Here is a 22,783-nt window from a genome sequence, read left to right as displayed (position 1 = left end):
ACCGGTCTGTGTCTCCAGGGGCCTGTGGCCCTGAGTGGCCGGACACCTCCAAAAATCCAAACGATCGAAGATGTGTGGCAGACCCAAGCTGCCCCCACCTCAAACCTGTGCTGCCCTGACAGTCCCAAGGGAACCCTACAAACTGACATCAGGAACCTGGGCTAGCCACTTTTCTTTCAAAGGGAAAAGGACCGGTCTGTGTCTCCAGGGGCCGGTGGCCCTGAAGTGGCCGGACACCTCCAAAAATCCAAACGATCGAAGATGTGTTGCAGACTCAAGCTGCCCCCACCTCAAACCTGTGCTGTCCTGACAGTCCCAAGGGAACCCTACAAACTGACATCAGGAACCTGGGCTGGCCACTTTTCTTTCCCAAGGAAAAAGGCTGATCTTTGCCTCCAGGGGCCTGTGGCCCTGAAGTGGCCGGACACCTCCAAAAATCCAAACGATCGAAGATGTGTCGCAGACCCAAGCTGCCCCCAGCTCAAACCTGTGCTGCCCTGACAGTCCCAAGGGAACCCTACAAACTGACATCAGGAACCTGGGCTGGCCACTTTTCTTTCCCAGGGAAAAGGACCGGTCTGTGTCTCCAGGGGCCTGTGGCCCTGAAGTGGCCGGACACCTCCAAAAATCCAAACGATCGAAGATGTGTCGCAGACCCAAGCTGCCCCCACCTCAAACCTGTGCTGCCCTGACAGTCCCAAGGGAACCCTACAAAGTGACATCAGGAACCTGGGCTGGCCACTTTTCTTTCCCAAGGAAAAAGGCTGATCTTTGCCTCCAGGGGCCTGTGGCCCTGAAGTGGCCGGACACCTCCAAAAATCCAAACGATCGAAGATGTGTCGCAGACCCAAGCTGCCCCCACCGCAAACCTGTGCTGCCCTGACAGTCCCAAGGGAACCCTACAAACTGACATGAGGAGCCTGGGCTGGCCACTTTTCTTTCCCAAGGAAAAAAGGCTGATCTTTGTCTCCAGGGGACTGTGACCCTGAGTGGACGGACACCTCCAAAAATCCAAACGATCGAAGATGTGTCGCAGACTCAAGCTGCCCCCACCTCAAACCTGTGCTGCCCTGACAGTCCCAAGGGAACCCTACAAACTGACATCAGGAACCTGGGCTGGCCACTTTTCTTTCCCAACGAAAAAGGCTGATCTTTGCCTCCAGGGGCCTGTGGCCCTGAGTGGCCAGACACCTCCAAAAATCCAAACGATCGAAGATGTGTCGCAGACCCAAGCTGCCCCCACCTCAAACCTGTGCTGCCCTGACAGTCCCAAGGGAACCCTACAAACTGACATCAGGAACCTGGGCTGGCCACTTTTCTTTCCTAGGGAAAAGGACCGGTCTGTGTCTCCAGGGGCCTGTGGCCCTGAAGTGGCCGGACACCTCTAAAAATCCAAACGATCGAAGATGTGTCGCAGACCCAAGCTGCCCCCACCTCAAACCTGTGCTGCCCTGACAGTCCCAAGGGAACCCTACAAACTGACATCAGGAACCTGGGCTGGCCACTTTTCTTTCCCAGGGAAAAGCACCGGTCTGTGTCTCCAGGGGCCTGTGGCCCTGAAGTGGCCGGACACCTCCAAAAATCCAAACGATCGAAGATGTGTCGCAGACCCAAGCTGCCCCCACCTCAAACCTGTGCTGCCCTGACAGTCCCAAGGGAACCCTACAAACTGGCATCAGGAACCTGGGCTGGTCACTTTTCTTTCCCAAGGGAAAAGGCTGATCTTTGCCTCCAGGGGCCTGTGGCCCTGAGTGGCTGGACACCTCCAAAAATCCAGACGATCGAAGATGTGTCGCAGACCCAAGCTGCCCCCACCTCAAACCTGTGCTGCCCTGACAGTCCCAAGGGAACCCTACAAACTGATATTAAGAAGCTGGGTTGGCCACTTTTCTTTCCAAAGGAAAAAAGCTGATCTTTGTTTCCATGGGCCTGTAGCTCTCATTGGCTGGCTAGGTCCAAAAATTCCAAACGATCGAAGATGTGTCGCAGACCCAAGCTGCCCCCACCTCAAACCTGTGCTGCCCTGACAGTCCCAAGGGAACCCTACAAACTGACATCAGGAACCTGGGCTGGCCTCTTTTCTTTCCCAGGGAAAAGGACCGGTCTGTGTCTCCAGGGGCCTGTGGCCCTGAAGTGGCCAGACACCTCTAAAAATCCAAACGACCGAAGATGTGTCGCAGACCCAAGCTGCCCCCACCTCAAACCTGTGCTGCCCTGACAGTCCCAAGGGAACCCTACAAACTGACATCAGGAACCTGGGCTAGCCACTTTTCTTTCAAAGGGAAAAGGACCGGTCTGTGTCTCCAGGGGCCGGTGGCCCTGAAGTGGCCGGACACCTCCAAAAATCCAAACGATCGAAGATGTGTTGCAGACTCAAGCTGCCCCCACCTCAAACCTGTGCTGTCCTGACAGTCCCAAGGGAACCCTACAAACTGACATCAGGAACCTGGGCTGGCCACTTTTCTTTCCCAAGGAAAAAGGCTGATCTTTGCCTCCAGGGGCCTGTGGCCCTGAAGTGGCCGGACACCTCCAAAAATCCAAACGATCGAAGATGTGTCGCAGACCCAAGCTGCCCCCAGCTCAAACCTGTGCTGCCCTGACAGTCCCAAGGGAACCCTACAAACTGACATCAGGAACCTGGGCTGGCCACTTTTCTTTCCCAGGGAAAAGGACCGGTCTGTGTCTCCAGGGGCCTGTGGCCCTGAAGTGGCCGGACACCTCCAAAAATCCAAACGATCGAAGATGTGTCGCAGACCCAAGCTGCCCCCACCTCAAACCTGTGCTGCCCTGACAGTCCCAAGGGAACCCTACAAAGTGACATCAGGAACCTGGGCTGGCCACTTTTCTTTCCCAAGGAAAAAGGCTGATCTTTGCCTCCAGGGGCCTGTGGCCCTGAAGTGGCCGGACACCTCCAAAAATCCAAACGATCGAAGATGTGTCGCAGACCCAAGCTGCCCCCACCGCAAACCTGTGCTGCCCTGACAGTCCCAAGGGAACCCTACAAACTGACATGAGGAGCCTGGGCTGGCCACTTTTCTTTCCCAAGGAAAAAAGGCTGATCTTTGTCTCCAGGGGACTGTGACCCTGAGTGGACGGACACCTCCAAAAATCCAAACGATCGAAGATGTGTCGCAGACTCAAGCTGCCCCCACCTCAAACCTGTGCTGTCCTGACAGTCCCAAGGGAACCCTACAAATTGACATCAGGAGCCTGGGCTGGCCACTTTTCTTTCCCAGGGAAAAGGACCGGTCTCTGTCTCCAGGGGCCTGTGGCCCTGAAGTGGCCAGACACCTCCAAAAATCCAAACGATCGAAGATGTGTCGCAGACCCAAGCTGCCCCCACCTCAAACCTGTGCTGCCCTGACAGTCCCAAGGGAACCCTACAAACTGATATCAGGAACCTGGGCTGGCCATTTTTCTTTCCCAGGAAAAAGGACCGGTCTGTGTCTCCAGGGGACTGTGGCCCTGAAGTGGCCAGACACCTCCAAAAATCCAAACGATCGAAGATGTGTTGCAGACCCAAGCTGCCCCCACCTCAAACCTGTGCTGCCCTGACAGTCCCAAGGGAACCCTACAAACTGACATCAGGAACCTGGGTTGGCCACTTTTCTTTCCCAGGGAAAAAGGCTGATCTTTGCCTCCAGGGGCCTGTGGCCCTGAGTGGCCGGACACCTCCAAAAATCCAAACGATCGAAGATGTGTCGCAGACCCAAGCTGCCCCCACCTCAAACCTGTGCTGTCCTGACAGTCCCAAGGGAACCCTACAAACTGACATCAGGAACCTGGGCTGGCCACTTTTCTTTCCCAGGGAAAAGGACCGGTCTGTGTCTCCAGGGGCCTGTGGCCCTGAGTGGCCGGACACCTCCAAAAATCCAAACGATCGAAGATGTGTCACAGACCCAAGCTGCCCCCACCTCAAACCTGTGCTGCCCTGACAGTCCCAAGGGAACCCTACAAACTGACATCAGGAACCTGGGCTGGCCACTTTTCTTTCCCAAGGAAAAAGGCTGATCTTTGCCTCCAGGGGCCTGTGGCCCTGAGTGGCCGGACACCTCCAAAAATCCAAACGATCGAAGATGTGTCCCAGACCCAGGCTGCCCCTTCCTCAAACCTGTGCTGCCCTGACAGTCCCAAGGGAACCCTACAAACTGACATCAGGAACCTGGGCTGGCCACTTTTCTTTCCCAGGAAAAAGGCTGATCTTTTTCTCCAGGTGCCTGTGTCCCTTAGTAGGCGGACATCTCCAAAAATCCAAACGATCGAAGATGTGTCGCAGACCCAAGCTGCCCCCAGCTCAAACCTGTGCTGCCCTGACAGTCCCAAGGGAACCCTACAAACTGACATCAGGAACCTGGGCTGGCCACTTTTCCTTTCCCAGGGAAAAGGGCCTTTCTTTTTTTCCAGGGGCCTGAGACCCTGATTGGCCGGACACGTCCAAAATTCTGAACGATCAAGGATGTGGCCCACACCCAAGCTGCCCCCACCTCAAAACTCTGCTGCCGTGAAACTCCAAAGGGAACCCTACAAACTGACATCAGGAACCTGGGCTGGCCACTTTTCTTTCCCAAGGAAAAAGGCTGATCTTTGTCTCCAGGGGCCTGTGGCCCTGAGTGGCCGGACACCTCCAAAAAATCGGAGCGATCAAGGATGTCTGCCAGACCCAAGCTGCCCCCACCTCAAACCTGTGCTTGCCTGACAGTCCCAAGGGAACCCTACAAACTGACATCAGGAACCTGGGGTGGTGAGTTTTGTTTCCCAGGGAAAAGGGCCGCTCTTTGTCTTCAGGGGCCTATGGCCCTGAGTGGGTGGCCGCCTCCAAAAAATCCGAGCAGCGAAGGATGTGTCCCAGACGCAACCTGCCCCCACCTCAAACTTGTGCTGCCCTGAGAGTCTCAAGTGCATCCTGCAAACTGACATCAGGAAACGGGGGATCACGAACTTCCAATAATAAACTGCATTCATTTTCCAGAAGCGTAGCATGTTTGTGGGTCAAACCTGCATCACACCCCTGAAAGCCAAGCAAGAACCTGGTTTAGACAGTGCAGAACCAATAGGCCATGAACTGGAATTTGTTTTTAATGTCTATATAAAAAATAATGAGCGATTTATAGGTCTCTCTCTAGTCAGAACCTCAGAAGTCTGTATAAAGGTGCTGTACAATATATAAACATTTACACCCAGTACATCCATACATTGCGTAGCATTCCAAGGCCACATGGCTAAGTCTGATACAGGAAGTACAAATACAAGGTCTATGGAAGGAGGAATCACACACAGACATTATCAGACATTATCAGGTCACATGAACATATAGAAAAATAGAGAGGATTTGATGGCAGGGAAATCATTTCAGTGGGGCGAATTCATCTGGAATTAAAGGACTGGATTCGTCACTGTACTCAGTGGTCAGGGCAAGTGCACACAGCTCAACATCAACCAACCTCTGGGGAAGAACACAGGGCAATATCTACACAGGCTACTTTAGAGTATTAAATATTTCACAGTCATATTCCACCCAAGGAGTATTTGTACGTGTTATGCTACACAGCAACCCTGATGTCATTGGCTCACGTGGTGTCGAGCAGGTGAGCACAGTTCAGAGCTGCTTTAAAGCCTTCTGAATTCCCAAAGTCTTTGTTTAAAAACTGTTTGAGCAGTCAGCTGTACTTGTGAAGAATTCCACTCAGAACTGCCTCACTGTGCTTTGTTAGCCTTCAAAAACATTTAACGTTTCAAAGCCAAAGTGAGATATTCACTTGCAAAGAGCATATCATGTTTGAATTTTAAGTAAGTAAAGCTCAATGATTTACTCTTCTTTCTCCAGCAAACTGGACCAAGGGCCTCCTTTCACCACTTTTCTGCAGTCATTAAAAATCTCAGATGTCAGGAAATAATCACTAAAACTGTGAATAAAATAAACGCCTTCCATTTCTATTGTTCTTACAGCCGTAGGACTCATGTGTCAGAAGGTTCTGGTGGCAACATCCCTCTTTAAAACATCTCTGGCAGCCCAAACCATAGATGGTGTGTCTCCTGTATCCTTTTTGTCATCAACACTCCTTGATCACACATCCACAGTAAATAGGGGGAGAGTTCTAAAATATACAGGCAAGAATTTAACGGAAAAAGCTGCTCTGGTAGCTGAGTCTGTCCTAAGGTCAGTTCTTACCTCTACAGAGGGGAAAAAACCCCAATTCCTAACTAGCATTAAATAATTAAAGATGGGACTTCAGTATGACCTCCACACTGAGGCTGAGGGTGTCATGGTGCCATGAGTAAAACCAAAGGAATTGTGTTATTTAACAGAACCCAGAGTTTTCTTTCCTCTCATGGATGTTTGCAACCCAAATCCCTGTGAATCAAGGAATTAAAGTGATTCTGCTGTGTCAGAAAAAGCAAAATTACAAAATTATGTCAAATACCATATTTAGTTACAGGGTTTTGTATTAGGTATAAAAATTCCAGGAAACGTATGAACTGAGCAGCATCAGCAGCTCATTTGCTGCCCTGGCACTGATAGAACCAATTCACCCGTGTTCTCCCTGACCCAGCAAGAACACGTGGGTTTCCTGATGTAAACATACAACATGCTCTAGAGAAAACACCCACTTCAGCCCAAATCTGCCTTGTCTCTGACTGGAATCCATGTGGGAAGGGTTAGATTGACTGGATACAGTAGATAGCTTGGCACAAGAACAGGAGGTGAGTCAGGATCACATTGGCAATACAGGCATTAAATAACTTTGTTCAGAGTTCACAATACTCGGGGAAGCTGCAGCAGTGCAACACTGGGAGCAGGAGACATGGCCTGCAAAGGGACATGGGGACAGCAGCTCATGGAAGGGTTTCACTGAAGCAATCTGAAAGTCCTTCATGAAGCTTAGATAATTTAAGAACAAATCAAATACTTTCCCCCCTCTAACCAGTTTCTGAAAAAAAAAAAAAAAAAAAAAAGACAACTGCGTGAGAAAAACCAATGCTTTAAATTATCCTTTCTGGAAAATTGATCAAAACATGTTCTAAAAAACAGTGTCTCTCAGTCAGTCACACCCGTTTTCCAGGCACTGGGGTGCCCTTACAGCCACTGGGGACCCTCCATGGCCCAGGAGTTATCAGTGTTTTCCTTACTGGAGAATTCCTCTCAAGTTGGGAAGTTCCATCTTTGGTTTCGTTGGGCAGCTCCATGTGTCTCTCTCCATGGTGTCTGTTCAGCATAAGAGCTTCCTGTGTTTCTGCCCTCCTTTGTTTCTCCATGGAAAGCAGTGGGATATTGGAAAGGCTGGAGGTTTTGAATCTGCTGGAACCTGTGTCTCCAGAGTTGGACTTTGTTAATAAATCATCCTCAGAGGCATTTCTCCTGGAGTCCCTGAAGGGAAAGTTATTCCCACCAAACACTGGGTAATGTTGGTCTGCAGAACACCCTTCTGTCTCTCCCAGGGTCTTCTGCTTCATCTCTTTCCTGGTGACTTCTGGTTTATCATTCCCACCTTTCAACTGCTCAACAGAACGGGATGTTTGGATCCTTCCCACTGTTTCTGTGCTTCCTGGCTTGCCAAGATACCTTTGGGGATTTGCTGACCTTCCTCGATTTCCATGGGAAGACTCCTTTTTGTCACTATTCTTCATCCTTTTTCCTGTGGTTTTACTCTCACTCCTGGAACTGTCAGATTTACATGAGAGATTGCTTTTCTCAGGATCCCCTTTCCTGGGGCTGTGGAATCCCATGTGAGGGTATCCTTCAGCAGCCCTTGACTTTGCTGGACTGGCAGATCTGCCCCTTCTGGTCCCTGCTTCTGAACTACCTTTAGTGATTCCAAACCCAGGACTTAAGGGGCATTCCCATCTGTTCTTTGTTCTCTGGGGAGAAGACTGAGGCTTCCTCTCACACAGGTTTTCAGTTAAAGTGCTTATCTTGTCAGGCACAGTGTTCTCTGCTTGTTCCATTTCCTCAGACAGCTGAATTCTGGTTAAAGCTTCTCCTGGTACTGCTAAATAACACTCTTCAGATGGGGAAGCAGAATGGGAAGGTGAAAATAATAATGGTGACTGTTCTTCATATATTACATTTGATGAAGCAGGATTGTAACTATCCCAATCACCTGGAAGCAAAGGGCAAGAGATTTGATTAAATACACAAAAAGTAATAATCAGCAGACTACTGAGTTCAATTCAAAAAACATTATGGAGTGGCATATTTTCAAAGCTTTATTTAGCCAGATTTCTGTATTGTGTTGTTCTACAACAACCCTGAGAATGTGATTTTTAAAAAAAAAAAAAAATCTAGTGCTCAGAATGCTGGATCCCTGCAGGACTGACATGGTCTTGAATCAAAACAATTTTAGAGCCTACACAGCAAAATTTCAAATTAAAAAGTCCCTGACCTACATTGTTTAATAAAGCCTAATGAACTAGAACTGTTATGCCTGAAGGAATCTGAAACAGTGAAAAGTTGGGGTTATTCATAGCTTTGCACTTTAAAAATAGGAAGAGATGAAACAAGATATGCAGATTTACCAAGTCTTTAAGGAAAAACCAAGAAAAGCACTGAAAGCCCTTAATGTTGCTCAGGTTTCACGTAGGGACACAGACTGGAAGGAGCCAAACCTGAAGGAGGAAGAGAAAAAGCCCAGAAGTACATACCAAAAAAAAAAAAAATCACAGAGTACAGCAAGCAAGATTTCAATCAGAAATGTGGGATTAACAGCAAGGCAAGAGGCCATAAACCCTTCCCCACTCCACCACTTCCTTCACCTCATCCCAGGCCCCACTCTATCCAAGAGGGCTGGCCTGGACATGCTCCAGAGGTTCCCTTTTGTCTGATTCTGTTTCTCCCTCAAAGCTCAGGGAATTTCTGTGACTGGCAGGGCCAGTAGTGATACTCAGGACTCTTTTCTAGCTTTTGTGAGGAAAGAAATTGAGAGTTCTGAGCAGATTTTACCCTTTGAGTGAATGCCAGTAAGTGACTGAACACACAAAGTATTTGGTAGCTCAAACTGTGTGTTTGGGATTTCGAAAGGATAAGCTTGGGGTTGTTCACTGTGACTGAAAAGCTCCTTATCAAAAAAAGTGACCCTACAATTTAGGAAGTTTAACTATCAGCACCTTTGTGTCAGCGTCAGGGCTTACAAAGACTAAAATGCATATTTAGGAAATTTTATGTTCTTTGCTTTAAAATGCTGCCACTGCCACAAGTCTCTGCTTTGCAGTCTTGGGACTGAGTCAGACGCAAAGTCATCAGTTCTGAACTCTGTGGCTCCTGCAAACATTTGCTCTGCTGTCCTTCCTGTTTTTTTTTTTTTGTTTGTTTTTTTTTTTTTTTTTTTTTTTTTGGTTTGTTTTTTTTTTTTTTTGTTTTGTTTTGTTTTGGTTTGGTTTTTGTTTTTGGCCTACAAAGTTGTGGTTTCCTTTTGTAGATGCAGAAATCACCTTGAATCAAACTGAATGCCTTTGGAGAGTAAAGTTGTCCCTTTCCTAAAGAAGTTTTGGCTTTGAAAAAAAAAAGCATTTCATAATTTAGAAGGCTAAAACCAGAAGTAAATATGTACAGAAATAAACTTTTAACAATACTGTAGCACAGAAAATTTTCATTTAAATTAAAAGGCAATCAGGGTTAATCAGCATATTTTTATAGAAAAACTTGATTAGCTTGGATAGAGCTGAGAAACTAATAAGAAATATGGAATAATTTCAGGTTGTGCAATACCCTATGTATTGTCATGTGTTAATTTTACCCCAAATATTCCTTATATTTGAAAATAGGTATTTTATTTTTCAATTTTTATATTTTAATTTTTAATTTAATTCAATAATAAATGCACAGCTATCACAAAGGCAACTGCCAACTACTGCAGTGAACAAGCAGCAGAATCTCCTTATCCCACTTTACTTCCCTGCCTTGATGCTTCAACACCAAACAGCCCTTGAGACAACATACTGTGATCTGGTATCAATCCAGTCCCTGGTCTCAGCAGCAGCAAAACTTTATTTCCTCCAGCCTGAATCAGCTCAATGGCTCGTGTGTGAGTGATTCCTTGGGTAGGTTCTCCATTAATTTCCACAATTTGGTCACCAACCTGAGGAAAAAAGAGCAGCAGATTAGTCTTTGGGAATCTCTGACACTGTGAACTGGTTTTTAATTTAGAAAGAAAAAATAACAAAGGCAGATGCTTCTGTTTTCCTTCTCTTGCTAAAATCCAGTGGGCACTAGTGACACCATTCCATGCATGACAAGCAGGATGTGACCCCAGGGTCTGGGGGTTCAGAGGTGCACAGAGGTTTTCTGCTCAGCAACAGATTCCAGAGATCTTAACCACATCTTCTTCTATTTATTTACAAGTGATAGGGCAGATACAGGATTTGCTTGAATATATTTTCATTGATTCTGGATCATGCTGTAGAGGGAGCACATGGATCACCCGCATCACACCTGTCTGAGGTCACCTTATCCAGGGAAGGACACAGCACCTTCCCTACACCCACTGCCGAGCTGAGCACCGCACAAATGGGTTTGACACAGGGAAAGGAATTGTTATTTCAGGTTGGACAGCCAGTAAACAACTCTCACAGGTACTGGGCAGGTAATTTCAGCCAGTGCTAACTTCCCTGGCTGCTGGAAAGGGGCTGGAATAGCATACCCCAAAAATAGTTCTCTCTTAGGCAAAATTGGGAACGGAAATGGGGAAAAAAAGGGAGCGGGAGCCTATCTGGCGCTGCACACAGCAGCCAACAGATGTCACTGGTGTGTAACATTAGCAGCTTAAAGAGCCTTCCCGGGCTTAGTTGAAGTCACTCTGCCAAAGGAGGTCACTGCTGGCTCCTCATGGACAGGCTGGGACTGAGACACACCGGGACAGCTCAGCTGGCTGGATGAGAAGTTCCTCCTCACACTGTTAAAGTACAACCAGAAAGAGACACCACATCCAGATGACAGGAAATGAAAAGTGTGAATAACCTCAGGCTGGGCGAGCTCAGCCCATCCATGCTCTGGGCTGGGCTGGGGACTTGGCACATGCCAGCACTGGAAGGGGCTTAGTGTCAAGGACGGGAAGATCAAAGATGTGGCTCTGCACACGACACCCAAACAATCCCATCCTGTGCCTGAAAGCATTGTCCAAACACTCTTTGAGCTCTGGCAGCCTTGGGGTTGTGACCATTTCCTGGGTAGCCTGTCCCACTGCCTGACCACCCTCAGAGGGAAGAACCTTTTCCCAATATCCAACATAACCCTCCCCTGACACAGCTCCAGCCGTTCCCCCAGGGCCTGCCATTGGTTCTGCCCCTCGGGAGGAAGCTGCAGACCCTGGTGAGGTCTGACTTCCAGCTCCTCTTCTCTGGGCTGAACAATTTTTTTTGGTTGCTTTGCCCCAAAAACAAAGCCCTGGAGCTCAGTGTGACACCACTTGAAGGAGGACTATGAGAAAAACTATTAGCACTGAATGCTACACTCATGTTGTCTCTCAAGCATGTGGGGGAAAAATGCTAATTACTGTGAAGAACAGGATAAGAGAAGTTAAGAATACTAAGAATTCCACATCCAATTAAGCCTCACAGCAAGTATCTGTGCCAGCCCCATTCTGCAAATACAGGACAAAGAGAGGCAGAGCCACATGCCAGCAACAGGGAAGCACAAGGACTGCAAGGGATGGCATCTCATGGGCACCTGGCTCACCTCGATGTTCCAGCCTCTGAAAATCCAACCCTGGTAAGCAGTCTCGCTTACCATCGCTCCTTCTGTTGTACCCATGTACTGTGCTTTTACTACAATATTTGAGAGTGAATTCCTTACAGAAAAGGCAAGAATTAACATAATATTTGGGAAAAAATCAGGATTGTATCTCCACAAATGGTATAGAACAGCAGCAGCACAATGTACACACTAACATTCCCTAAAATTTAACTGACTCGGACAGTGATTCTCCTCACAGCTCTCTGGTGTGCTGTGCAATCTCTTGTTGGGGCTCCTAAAATACTCACGAGTACCTGCTGCTCATACGAGGGATGCTACTGTAACCCAGCAAAGCAGACAATCCCTTTGGGACGGCCAGAGCTGTTCATGGACTTTTCATCCAAAAGTCCATGGCCACAGGGACAGCTGGAAGGGCAAAGGCCCAGATGTTGTTCTGGGACCCTGTGCTTGTGAAAATCCAGGTTTGTTGCCACTCCGGGTAAACGAATGTATCAACTGCATCAACAAATTGATTAGAGAAGCCAAACCTACATGGACTCTCCCATCCTTGACTGCCGGCCCATCCTCAGCCAGACGGAGAATGAATAAGCCCATGTTGTATTCCTTTCCTCCTCGGAGGCTGAATCCAAACCCTCGAGGGCCCCTTTCCAACTCCACTGGGAGACAGCCAGCATTCTGTGCAGAAAGTCAGAGGGGGTGGGAAAAAAAAAAAAAAAAAAAAAAAAAAAAAAAAGATGAGGACCTATAGGCAGATTTAACCTTCTGTTTTTCTAGAAAAACATTACAATATTTCTTTATTTTGAGCATTTAAGCAGCATTCATCCCAACTCTGGGGTGACTCAGGGTAATGGTTTTAATCAAAGCACAAACATTCAGAAAATCTTTCCTTCTAAGTCTGAGATAGGCACAAAATTCTTGAAGAAACTTTGCCAAAGGGTCTGTAGTCACTCCATAACAAGCATTTTGTGTTTCTTTCATAACTATAATGAGTGTTCAACTTCCCTGAGGAGATAATCACATTTAACACATGAGCAAAAACATTCTGTGAGACACTTCAGTACCTTTTTATACACAACGTTCTACTGTTCTACCTGTATCTGACAGGGAAATGTTTTAACATTCTGCTTTTGAGAACTCTGTGGCAATGCCAGTAGAATGCCTTGATGGATGAGTATTCCCTGTGTCTCCACACACTTTGGATGGATTTTTGTACCTGGGAATGACGGCTGCCAACACCTGAAGCAGCATCCAACTGTGCCATGTGCCTGTGCTCGGGCCAGGACAGCCGGTAACTATTAGAAACTTCTTTTCCAGCTTCACCTTCTGTAGCTCCCCTATGGAAAGGTGAAAGGACATGGATGTTGCCTTCACATTAATCCCTCTAGCTAAGCTTTTCCCACCATTCCCAGCCCCTTTTCCCAACCTGTCAGGGTTGATTGGTGCCAATCCCAGTGGCCGGTGCTGTGGGGCCGGGCTCTGCCTGGCTGAGTTTGTTCCTGATGGAGGACCACGTTGCTCTAGAATCCAAACAAAATCAACAGTCACAACTTCACAAATCTGCAGCCAGGACAATGGTCACCACCAGTGCTGGGGCCACTGCTCCCAAGGAACTGCAGCTGTGACACCTTGAGCCGAGCTCAAGTGGGCACAACAGAGAGAGGATTTTCCAAGCCAGGGACACAAGTATAGCTCGTCAGTTCCATGGAATAAATTCTTAGGAATTCTAGTCTTTACTTTTATTCTTTTACTCTGCTTTCCCTCTGGAAATACCAACACAATTGTATGGACCCTGACATGAACAGAAGGGTTTTAGCCTGTTTGCAACTTGATAAACGCCAAAGGGGATCAGGGCTGATCAGATCCATGAAATTGGTTCAGATATTCATTATCGTAAGATTTTTTAAGAGATGAAGAACAATGTCCATTTGAGAAATAGCCCTCTGTAAAGGTAAGGGAATGAGGATCTGCAGAAGAAATGGGGATTTAGAGGCGAAGGCCCCATCAAATAAAGGGAAATTGCCAACTCATTTAAGGCCCAACAGAATTTTCCACTGCCCAGCTCCAGGCGAGGTGAGGAACTGGTCTCTTGGGAGAAGGAGTTCACTGGCAGGCAATCAAGAGGAATGTTGAAGTCTTTTGCCTTCTCCCAAAAGCCAAGTAAAAAATAAGGTTTTAATAAAACCATTTAAAATAACTTCCTATAATTTTCCCCTCCAGGGAAAATACTGTTAGTGTGCACTTTACAATAAATCAGTGCATTTCTGGAAAAAGCCCCATGTTTCAGGATACAAAAATGACACTCTCACTTAAGAGTAAAGAACCACAGTCTATGCAAAAAGCTGCCTCTTAGCTGGAACCCGAATGGCAAGCAGTGGCCCAAGATGGACTTTTGTGCTGAAATATAAACTATTAATTCCTTTGCCCTGAAAGAGTTAAAAAACAATCATTCCCAGCACTAAAACTAGAGATGTTCCAGCCTCATTAGGTGCAGCACATCACTGCATTTCTTAATTAAGAACAAACAAATTCCACTAAAACACAAAAAAGCACTCAAGAATGTTAAGGGAAGAGAAATTTAAAGCGTATTACACTGAATTTCTCAGGTATGTGAGACCTCCTGAGCCCTCCACACTTCTGCTTGGTGCTGTTCTCATGACATGCCTTAAAGATGTTTTTCTCTAGAGAGAAAATGTCAACTTTTACTCTTGGTTTATCCTCAGATTTTTAATTTAGAAGCATAGGCAAGAAAAACGCCATCTGTTTCTACAAATCCTGCAGCCCTCTCTGCAGCCTCCTCTCGTGTGTTCCCAGCTAATACATGACAAAAGCTGACAGGCTCCTGCTTTTGTGAAAAATGTTAAAGAATCTCTTCTGGCGCATGAAAGGAATTAATTTATTCCCTTGAAAAGCAAAGATCACAGGCCTGTGAAAGCCTGGGGGGAGGGAAGGGGACCAGGCAGAGGTTTTGTTGCCACTCTCAGAAGACAAAGCTGGGGAACAGCAAACTCTATCAGGGTTTCTGCCTTGTGAGGCTCAACAGCTTCCAGCAAAAAGGGCATTTTGTGTTTTTGGAGCTATATCCTGGATTTTCCTGGGTGTGAACCAGCCCTGTGAGGCTCAGCTCCCTCCCTGAGTGTCTGAAGCCCTGACTCGCTCACATCCATGCTGGATTTCCCCACTACACAGGGCTCTACTGTGAGCTAAACTCTATTTCTTCACCTACATCAAGGGGAATTTTAAAGTGGAGATATATTCCCACTCCAGTGGAACCGGTTCTGCTTCTTTCTCCTTCATTGTCACAAAATCTTTACATCTGAAACACGACAACTCCAGCTCCTCTGAGCTACAGATTTTTACTGACTGATCTTTTCTCTGGTTTTACCACATGCTACTGAGGGGTTCTTTCCTCTCTTTGCTGAGTCTTCCCAGGTTCTGTTTTTCTCTCTGTGTTTTTGCTCCAAATCTGTAACTGAGGCAGTGGGAAAGGTTTTTACACAAAGTCCATGTAAGGTCATACACAAATAAAGGGTAGAAATATGATATTCAGAAAACTTATTTTGAAAACAAGTGGATGGTGTTCCTGTCCATGGCAGCCCAATGGACTTTCGGGTCCTTCCAACCCAAACTGGTCTGGATTTGATGACTAAAAGCTGCAGAGAAAACAGATCTAATTCAACCAACTCAAACTTCAGTTGCTTTATAAACATCACCCATGGCAACTCCTTTGAAGTGTGTCCCTTCAAACTGGAATGCACCAGATTTGATAAAAATAAAAATCTTAATAGAGAAATAACAACTTATAGAGGTCTCTCTACTTCAAGCATTAACAAAAAGGAACATTAAGTCTTTGAAATTCTGTGTTACAGGCTGAGATGGCATGTTAAGTATTTGCAACGAACGTGAAATTAGAGAATCATCTGCTGGCTTTATTCAAAGCCTGGCTCTAGGTATTTCTTATTTCAAAGGTGAAGAAAGCCAACTTTCTGACAAAATAATGACAGGGAGTTTAATTAAACCTGTAAGCAGCATTCAAGAAAAATGCAGGGCGGGAAAACAGCTTTTCTCTCCAAATTACTGGATTTTATATATTTGCGTTTTTGTTTAGAAACAATACCACAGTGCATGCAGTGTTACATGGGAGCTGTCATTAAGTCACAGTCTCCGAAGATGGGACTTTGCAGTCCCTAGGACTCACTTTGCTGCTCAGGTGACACAGCAGGTTTTGCAGGTGCAAGATTGGCAGGAAAACCCTGTCAAGGATTCTTTCCCGTGTGGTGGAATGTGACCCTTTTCCAAAGGGGAGCTTTGGCAGATAGAACTGCAGCATGTTTCTGCTGCAGGGATGCAGTATTAGGGAATTTGTGTGTTTTAACATGGGAGAAAGCAAAAACTCATGGTTTAAGTGGAGAGATTTGGAAAGCAGGGGTCCCTGTGGCCTTAGAGCAGGGAGAGAGCATCCTGGCAGCACCGGCCTCATTGGGAACAGAGTTCTGGCAGCACCTGCAGCAGCAGGAGCTGGGCCCCTGACTAAGCATGATCCTGTGGCTGCTGCAGCCCCCTGAGGGGTCATTTCTCTTTGGCTGGAGAATACAAGATCCGGACAGGATGTTTCTATGTGAGCAGCACTTTCTCTCTCACACACATGAGAATTTCTCTCTCTCTTCATTGCATTGTTAATAATTTTAGCTCCTTTTTGGGTACAACCACCTTGTTGAGGCAGCTCCTCTCTCTGTCCCACCTGCCTTCAGCTCTACCAGAGTAAACACATGAGCTTCCAACTTATTCAACTTGCAGGAGTTGATGATCCCCATGGGTCCCACTCAACTCAGGATATTCTAAGATTTACTCTCCTTAATTTCCAAACATCTTCAAAAGGTCCATTTAAGCCAATAAACTTCAGCAGTGATAAATGCCCAACTTTGATAATGTGGTGGCACCTTCCTTACCTTCCTCAGCCACCACTGTGAGGGTGACCACATTGCCCGCATCCTTGATGAGCTGCACAATGCTGTCATGGGAGAGTTCCACAATGGACTGGCTGTTTACCGCTGAGATTCTATCACCCACCTTCAGCTTCCCACACTGGTCAGCCGGGCTTCCCTCGATAACCCGCCCGATCTTGTGAGGAATCACTAGGAAACAAGAATAGGTACAGTAACACTGTAAGTATGCACAGAACTATGGAATATCCTGAGCGGGAAGGGATCCACAAGGATCAAAGTCCAACTCCTGGCCGTGCACAGGGCAGCCTCAAGAAGCCTACCATTTGCAAATCAGATAAGCATCACATAGACCCAGAAGTGCCAGTCACAGAATCACGAAATATGCTGAGTTGGAGGGACCCACAAGGATCATCAACTCCTGGCACTGCAAAGGACATCCCAAAATCCAAACAAATCCCACCCTGAAGAGTGTTGTCCAAACACTGCTTCAGCTCTGACAGCCTTGGGCCTGTGACCACTTCCTTGAGGAGCCTGTTCAGTGGTCCACACCCTCTAGGGGAAGAAGCTTTTCCTAATATTCAACCTAACTCTCCTCTGGCACAGCTCCAGCCATTCCCTTGGTCCTGTCACTGGTCACCACAGAGCAGAGATCAGTGTTTGTCCCTCCTCTCCTGCTCCAAAGGGTAAAACTGCTTGTAGAGGACAAACCTGCAAATAATGAGGAATGCTTCATTGTGAGTGAATGGAGATGCCAACCCAACAGCATGGCCTTGTCACGTACAGGGTGCTGTGCCTGAAGGAAAACATGGGAAGGAAATGGATCACATCTGCAAAGGGATGAGTGAGAATGTGTGGCCCTGGAGTGCACCGGAACAGATGGTTTTACCATATATAATGTAGTTTTCCATTTCATGCATCGACCCTGACAGACACTGTGGGCTCAGAGAGAGTTATGGCCATCCACTGTAACACAGAGACTCAGATGCATGGGCAAACTCTTCTGACTTGCAAACAAAAATTAACCCTTAAACACACTTCAAAAATATATCAAACTTCTCCTGCCGGGGACTGATTCAGTCAGGTGAGGACCTGAGCAGGGAGCCTGTGCAAGGCCAGCAAGGTGCTACATCAGCTCTGCACAAACTTGACCGCTTTTCCTGGTTTCTGAGATGAATAGGCACTTGTAATAATTGCCTCAAATTTCCTCCAGCTTTCCTGGCTCAGTTTCCTCAGTTCACCCCAGAGTGACACCGTGCCCTGCACAGACTCCTCCAGAAGCCAAATCTATGGGGCCAGAACGGACAGACTGGAGAATAGAAGAAATGTTATGAGAAGTAGAAGGGAAAAAGATCAATTTCAGTTCCTTTCCCAGAGACGAGCACAGATGCAGAACTAGAGACAATTATGCCTGAGCCACGTCTGTATCTCACAACCGCAATACCAGACCAGACTACTTTTTCATTTTGATGATTTTTCTAGACAAACACACTGAAAGACGGTATCAAGTTCATTGTTTTCCACCAAATACTGTACACTCTACTTCTTCAGATCCCCAAAATAAGACCTTTTACCTGATTAGGGAATATAAAGCCAAGGTTGAAACTATGCTTCCATTAAAATGCCAATGAATTAATGCAACATCACTACAGCCGGACAAATATCTACATCCCAAATGCTGCCCTGTGACAAGTGCACACTCTTGGGTATGGGTTATGTGAGATATAAATTCCCTTTTCCCCATTCATGTCACAGCTGGGTGAACAAAAGCATAAATACGAAGAAAGACAGACCAAGACTCACCTGGCTGGGCTGTGCCAGTGTGAGTGAAAGCTGACTATGAAGGAAATACCAGCACTGCACAGGAAGAGATATCTGTGGAGAAGCCCCAGCGAGGTCAGGCAGGGGCAGAGCCACCAGGACATGGCACTTACCTCCAGGGGGAGGTTTGTTCTTGGAGGTGAGGATGACGAAGCCAAATCCTTCATTCTCCTTTCGCTGCAGACGGACATCGTAGACCTCCGGGCACGGTTGGTTGGCAAAGTCGACACGGTTCAGCCGAGGAGAGCCATTCTGTGTAAGGACAGGCTGTGGCTCCTCCTCCTCTGCCTGCTTTTCCCCTTGCAGGGAATAGACAAACAACAAATAAGGAACAAATCACACAAAGCAACTTCAGCACAACCGTGAAGCTCAGTTGTCAGTGCCAGCATGAAGTGGCAACAGCAGTTGCTAATCAGAGCAGGAAGTCCTTGTCAGCTGTAAATCCCACCCCAGCTTTGTCATTCATGGAGTCGCGGACTAATCTTATCTAAAGTGTTTGATCTGGACACTGATCTAAAACTGCAGCATCTCAACATCTTGCTCTGAAACAGTTCTCATTTGCATACAGTTAATCTTCCTACACGCTAATGCCAAAAGACTTGAGAATACAGCATAAGGAAGGTGCCCCTGCCCGTGGCAGGGCGTGGGACAAAATGAGCTTTAAGGTCCCTTCCAACCCAAACCATTCTGGGATGTCGAGAAAACAGACTGCATTATTATGCAATTTCCATAGCACTAATGGCTGTTCTAACTACTACCTGCAAAAAGGTTTGAAGAAACCACCCCTGCATCATAATTTTCAGAGCCCTTACCTGTGTGAGCAGTGCAAGCTAGAGAGCAACAGAGTCCAAGCCTATTAAATTCTGCTTTTCTCCATTTAAGAGTTATAGCTGACCCTCCTCAATCTCAGGCTGCTCAGCCCCAGTGCAGTAATTAAGTTCCAGAGCAGCTTCAGTAGATTTGATTACAAGCCCTAAGTGCTCTTGCTAAGCAAGCAGACACCTACCACTGAAGAAGATCTTCCTCCGGACAGTGAGCAGCACCTGCCCGTTCCGTGCGGCACTGGTCATTAAATCCAGAACTTGCTTGTGTGACTTCCCTTTCACAGGGACTCCATCAATGCACATCAGCTCATCTGCTGCACGCAGCCTCCCGTCCTTTTCCGCTGCTCCCAGTGGGATTATGGCTCCGATATAAATCTGTGAGCAGAGTCCAGGGGTTTGAAAGGGAATATGAGTTCATCAGAACACACAGTGGTTGGAATCCAGGTGAATCTGTGCAGATGAGGTCTTTTGGAGAAGACTCTTAAAGATTACCTCACTGTCCAGCTCTAGCAGAAATGCAGCCAGCAAGCTGATCTAGTGGAGACAATCTGGAGTCTCAAAGCATTCACTAAATACTTCAAAAATCTTTAATCCATATTTTTGTCAGTTCTTCTCTCTTGAGCATGTTTGCCAGTTTATTAAAAAGCTCAGTTTTAAAATGAGCACACACCATGTACTTATTATACATATTATTTCCTAGACATTTATGATACAAAAGACTCTGACATTCATGCTAATCTATTTTTTTTTTTTTTTTTACCAAGACTGAGGAAGAATGACTGGGGAAGAAATAAAAGCTTTTGAACAAACTCAAGTTTATTTCTGAAAAGCTTATAGACAGTTCCACATTTCAAGTTGCTTCAGTTCTCAGCTTTTGGTAATTAGATAATGAATTCAAACATCAACAGTTCTGCCTACTCCCCACCTCAAAAAGTGCTACTAAATATAATACAGAGAAGAACACCACACTCAATTTCATACGCTACAATAATTTTCAATTAAATGGAAGATTAAGGGTAACAACAGCTACTACTGCTGGAGGTTAAGAATGGTGGGCAGTTCATCAGTACACAGCACTCAAGACATCAGCTCCACACTTCCTAACAGCTATGGGTGTTGTGGAAACCAAACACCACAAATGCTATAAAGTGCAACAGAAGTAACATTCTCTGAGTTTGCTCTTTACTTTCAATACATGTTAGTGAGGGAGGAAGAAAAAAAAAAAGGCTAGCACTGGATCACAGCTGGGAATGGAAAAACTGAATTTCTTCACTGTAATCAGAAAACAATCTATGCAGATCTATCCCAAAAGCTTTTTCTCTTCACTTAAACAGCTTACAGAAAGATCCCTGATATATAGTACAAGTCTTAGAGCTTCTTCCCAGAGAGAAATTTATGCATGTTTGAAAATAGAGGGGAGTCTCCTAAAAGCTGCCCTTGGAGAGCAGACCATCCAGGGATGTCTGCTCTGGCATTTGCCCAGCTGCCTCCAACACAATGCATGCTTAAAAATCCAGCGGGAGAAGCAGGGAATAAAAGGGGTGTGTCACCATCTCACACCTCGTTTCACTGGGCTGCAAGGAAAGGAATAGCCTAATGAAATTTTGACAGAAGGAGCAACTGTTTCCTTCTTCCTTCCGCTCAGCTGCTTCCCAGGATGCGCTGCTGTGCACAGCTCACCAATGACTGAATTGCCGCCACTGGGATCAGCTGACAATGAGCAAAGGCTGGGGACCAGCACGGCCCTTCCGAGGGCTCCAAGACACAGCAACAGCTGTAGAAACACCACCAGTGTCCTCGGCCTGACAAAAAATTTTGGCCAAGGATGGGGTCAGTAGTGGGAAGGGCACGGAACCTTGGAGACTGGAGTACACAAAGAGGGGAAAAAATAAAGGTAATCAGGACCAATTCCTGACCTCTGAAAGGCGGGTAGTGAATCGATCAATTTTACCATCACTGAACTGCCTGGATGGGATGATTAAAAATGAGGATGATAGATTAGGATCATTCCAACAGCAATACTATGAGATAACTGTGAGCAGTTTCACTTACAGGTTGATCTGGTCCATCCCCACCAAGCACTCGGAAGCCAAAGCCTGACTCTTGTTTTCTCAGGAAAACATCTAAATCTCTTGTGTTTGGAGCTAAGAAAAAAAAACAGTATTTCAAAACATGTAAGGAGCTATCTTGGATTATTGAAGGATTCTTGAAGGATCATGCTTTGGTGGTACACTCTGAGTCTTCTAGTAACAAAACACAGTAACCAGGAATAGAGTGATATCCTCTTTTCAAAATGGTATAATTAATTTTCAAAGCAGAAATCTCAATTACATTTGTGCAGCACACCAGGATAAAAGCCACTCTGTGACATAGCTCAGAGCTACTTTTATAAGCAGGTCTGCTGCAGTTTACTTCAGAACCATCCTTGAAATTATTTCTGCAATTAACTGTTTTACTGAAAATACGGTTGAAACATACTTTATCTTTTTTGTTTTTCTGATTGCTGTATGAATTATACATTACTTGAAATGTTTTATTCACAAACTTAGCAACAAAGTCTCAGTAGTTTTACTGCACATGCAACAAAAGAAAAAATTCCTTCATAATTGAGTATTTTCAAGTTGAAGGTGATGTACTTACGTTTGTCCTCATAAATTGTCTTAGACTTCAGGTAGACTTCGGACGGGTCCAGTTTAGGAGAGCCCGGTCGCACAGCAGAGGGCGGGAAGGGCATTGGCTGCGGAATAGTATCGCTGACAGCTTCCAAACTCCCGGAACTGTCCTGCTTGTCCTTCTGAAACAGCCCACAGATGCAAAATCCACATTAAATAAAGGCATGACTACACTTGTCGGTGCAAAGACAATGAACACCACGCAGAAGAAAAACACAGGAAGAAAGGAACAAAATTACAGCTTTTCCAGTGGATATGTCTGACCAGAGTACTGAAGTCTTCCTCACTGGTACATGAATTTCTGCTGGAGACTAGGCTTGGAAAGAGTTTGAAGTGACTGATGCTCAGAGAGGAGTGTAGATGGGCTGATGCTGGTAGTTACCAACAGATGGGATGAAGTGGGGCATAAAGGACCGATCATGTTTGGAGAAGACACTGAATCCTTGTCGGGCACCTGCCAGGCTCTGGACCACAATCCAGAACCATAGGCACATGCTGCTCCACAGGCACTGCCTCCCGTCCCCTGCCAAGCTCCTCCCCACAAGCACCAGAGGTGCTCCCAGCATGAGCTGCTTGCTGGAACAATACACATAAGGGACAGGAGGACACACTTGGATAGTGTGAGGTATTAACATCATGATCTGACAGCTGCAACACTCCTGTTCATGAGGCAAGGACATCCTTGTGGGTCCCTCATCTAAATCCCCAATCAATTATGCAACAAAATAACTCTAAATATTTCTTCTGGGCTGAAACCCAGCCTGGAAAACTAGCACGTGGCAGTGCATGCTAAACCACAGCAGGAGCAGAACAGACGTAAATCTGACCTTCCACCAAGAG

General features: G+C 46.3%; 1 protein-coding gene across 2 annotated transcripts in view; it reads right to left on the bottom strand.

Annotated features, from left to right (window-relative positions):
- Positions 1 to 5,058: 5,058 nt before the first annotated feature.
- The window catches only part of MAGI3 (membrane associated guanylate kinase, WW and PDZ domain containing 3), a 60,008-nt gene continuing 42,283 nt past the window's right edge, over positions 5,059 to 22,783 (bottom strand). The window contains exons 12-22 of one of the 2 annotated variants that reach the window (XM_053998240.1): positions 21,912 to 22,065; positions 21,324 to 21,415; positions 19,454 to 19,646; positions 18,561 to 18,746; positions 16,633 to 16,818; positions 13,110 to 13,203; positions 12,900 to 13,020; positions 12,218 to 12,361; positions 9,935 to 10,073; positions 8,515 to 8,604; positions 8,012 to 8,099 (exon numbers count right to left, since the gene is read on the bottom strand). In XM_053998240.1, coding sequence (XP_053854215.1) covers positions 8,555 to 8,604; positions 9,935 to 10,073; positions 12,218 to 12,361; positions 12,900 to 13,020; positions 13,110 to 13,203; positions 16,633 to 16,818; positions 18,561 to 18,746; positions 19,454 to 19,646; positions 21,324 to 21,415; positions 21,912 to 22,065 — 1,359 coding nt within the window. In that variant the 3' untranslated portion in view covers positions 8,012 to 8,099; positions 8,515 to 8,554. Of the gene's footprint in view, positions 8,100 to 8,514; positions 8,605 to 9,934; positions 10,074 to 12,217; positions 12,362 to 12,899; positions 13,021 to 13,109; positions 13,204 to 16,632; positions 16,819 to 18,560; positions 18,747 to 19,453; positions 19,647 to 21,323; positions 21,416 to 21,911; positions 22,066 to 22,783 lie in introns of both variants that reach the window. The other variant, XM_053998239.1, reaches the window with a different exon arrangement.

Source organism: Vidua macroura, chromosome 24, assembly GCF_024509145.1.
Source record: "Vidua macroura isolate BioBank_ID:100142 chromosome 24, ASM2450914v1, whole genome shotgun sequence".
NCBI classification, from domain to species: Eukaryota; Metazoa; Chordata; class Aves; order Passeriformes; family Viduidae; genus Vidua; species Vidua macroura.
The sequence above is the reverse complement of the archived record's forward strand: the minus strand, read 5'-3'. Positions and strand labels throughout refer to the sequence as shown.